Source organism: Crocodylus porosus, unplaced genomic scaffold (genome assembly GCF_001723895.1).
Source record: "Crocodylus porosus isolate Cpor-Errol unplaced genomic scaffold, CroPor_comp1, whole genome shotgun sequence".
Lineage (NCBI taxonomy): Eukaryota > Metazoa > Chordata > Crocodylia > Crocodylidae > Crocodylus > Crocodylus porosus.
The window spans coordinates 45,146,036-45,148,707 of NW_017728886.1; the positions used below are offsets into that span (position 1 = coordinate 45,146,036).

Consider the following 2,672-nt stretch of genomic DNA (forward strand, 5'->3'; position numbering starts at 1 on the left):
CCGGGGGACGCACGTGTGCGCGCGCACAACCGCATCCACTGCGCGCTTACTCCAGCACCCTGCGCTGGAGCGGGGCTGGGGCTGGCCGCCTCTCCGGGGCGGTCATGTGAAACGGCGGCCTGGGGCAGGGGTCGGCGCCTTCTGCAGCTGCAGCTGCGCGCGTCGCTGCTCCCCGGGCTGGAGCCCTGCAGTGGATCCCCAGTGACACCTTCTTGAGTGGCTGGGGCTGGGCTGAGCAGCTATCGCCACCATCACCATCATCATCATCACCATCCCAAGCAGGAGCGAAATCCGCACTAGCCCAGAAGTCAAACATCTCGGCGCAGCTGGCTCCGTCCGCTCCGGAAAGGGAGCCGCTGCCTTAATGACAAGCTATGCAATGCCAGCCGCAGGCTTCAAGGCCAGGGTTGACCACACGGGGCCCTTTCGCGCCCCTCTATATCGAGGCGCCAGAGATGAGGCATCCTCCCTCGGAGGGGTCCACCTCCCCTTGGCAGGGTGTCACCAACCCATCGGCCCCGAGGCAGGCAGGCCCAGCCAGCCCTGGAAAATGCACTTCCCCGCCTGTGTCCAACCCGGGGGCTCTGCAAAGGTGAGGCTACCCGGGGAAGGGCAGCCTGCAGCGGCTCCCCAGACGCCCCCCAGGCCCCGCTCCCACAGCGGGAAGCAGGAGCGAGGGGGCTCTGGGCGTGGGTGGGGGGAGCTGGAGCCTAAGCTTCGCCGCCCGTGGCAGAGTCAGGGAGATCCCGGGGACCTGGAAACTATGCAGGAATGCAGTGACACTGCCAGTGATCCTGGTAGTAAGAAGTCATAGTTACAGTGCTAGGAATAAGCCTAATAGTCGTCGTCCTCTCCTGTCTCTGCACCACGTTTGACCATTTCGTTACACGTGCCTGGGGTCCTTTATTGTGCTTGCCAAGGTCTGCCATTGTACATGTGCTTTCAAGCAGCAGAGTAATAGTAATAATGCTAGTAATAGTACTAGTGATAGTAATGTGTCATAGTAATAGTGATAGCGACAGGAGTAATTGTGATAGGAGTAATAAGTAATAGTAATGAGTAATAGTGATAACAGTAATAATGGTGGTGATGGTGATAATCATATTGAGGTTGAGGATACCAGTACTACTACTACTACTACTAATAACGGCAAGTGTTTGGTGCCAGAAGCGGAGCAAGTTGCCCGCAGCCCCTGAGAGGGATATTTCAGGCAGGGCGGGGGGGGGGGGGGGCGGGCAGGGGTGCCCCAAGCCCGTGTGTCACACAGGCCCCAAGGCAGGGTCTCGTGCGCCAACCTGTCCCCCCCGGCGGGCCGGGCTCCCGCCTTGCCAGACAGAAGTGGCAAAGGAGGGTTGGGGAAAAAGTGCAGGGAGAGGGCGGCGGAGGGCGGGGAGCCTGCAGGCAGAGAGTGCCCCGGAGCCCTCGGGGCAAAGCCTCTGGCCCGTTTCTGGGCGCCGCCGGAATGAAGCCCGGGGCCGGGCCCGGCCGAGCACTGCTCTTCCCGCCCCGGGGCGGCGGCCGGTCTTTGATCGGAGAGGTGGGCTCTCGGGGGCAGGTCCGCGCCGGGTTTCCCAGCCCCCTTCTTGCCCCCTGCCGCCCCCAGGGCTTAGTCCGATGCTCCCAGCCGCCGGCACGGAGGCGCTAATGATGGGGCGTGGGGGTGGGGGTGTCCCTCCAAAACCCTGGCAACGACGCGCCGGAGAGGGCTCGGGCCCTGCTGGATTTCCAGCTCAGCTTTGCGCGATCTCCTGCTTGGTCCAGCTCCAGCGTCACGGGAAATTGCCTTTGAAAACCAAACGGATCTACAGGGCCCGATCCCCTCGGCGCCCCACCCCCGCCCTGCATCCCTCCAGAATCAGTTCCTCCCCTCCAAGTCTTCCAGGCGCCGGCAAGAATTGGCTGTGGGGGGCAAGGACTGTGGTGGTGGAAATAATTTTATTTCTTCAGAATATACAGTTTAATTCCTCTATCTACACGTATTTACAGGGTTAAAATAACGTTGGAAAAAAGTCTCTGGCAAAGTTGAGGTCATAGATTTCAAGGCACCATTGATAGTGTCCACAGCTGAGCAACAACAAAAATAATAAAAATAAAATAAAATAAAATAAAAGAGGGGCAGGGGGAGGGGGAGAGAAACCCTCCCCAGGTCCGTCTGTATAAAAGAGGGAGGGGGTTGCCTTTGAAATGCAATAAGTTACATGCACAAGCGTTACACATGGACCCCTTTGTCTGGTCTCCCTCTCCAACCCCCCCGGCCGCTGCTTCCAGCCCTTCCGACGGCAAAACCCCGGCGTCCGAGGAGGGGCAAAGGCCCAAAGGAAAAGCAAGGGCGAGGCCCCCCCGAGCGGCCCCTAGTAAATCGTCCCCGAGGCGAGGGCGAGCGGGTGCTGCAGGGCGCCGTGGGGCTGCAGGTGGGAGCCCGGGTACCAGGGCGCGGAGTTGTCCAGGTAGCCGGCGGCGGGCGAGGGGTTGGAGGCAGCCGGGTGGCCGTGGCCGTGGGGGTGGTGGCTGAGCGATCTGGACGAGCCCTGAGATTCCCACACGGCGGGGGACTGCGGCGAGTTGCAGGCCATGGGGTCGCTGGAGCTGGGGCTGTGCTCCGGGGGCATCTCGCCATTTTTCATGATCTTCTTGATCTTGGAGCGCTTGTTCTGAAACCAGATTTTCACCTG

General features: G+C 61.0%; 1 protein-coding gene across 1 annotated transcript in view; it reads right to left on the bottom strand.

Annotated features, from left to right (window-relative positions):
- Positions 1-1,916: 1,916 nt before the first annotated feature.
- The window catches only part of DLX5 (distal-less homeobox 5), a 2,608-nt gene continuing 1,852 nt past the window's right edge, over positions 1,917-2,672 (bottom strand). The window contains exon 3 of the mRNA XM_019533682.1: positions 1,917-2,669. Within this exon, the coding sequence (XP_019389227.1) occupies positions 2,352-2,669 (318 nt within the window). The 3' untranslated portion in view covers positions 1,917-2,351. The remainder of the gene's footprint in view (positions 2,670-2,672) is intronic.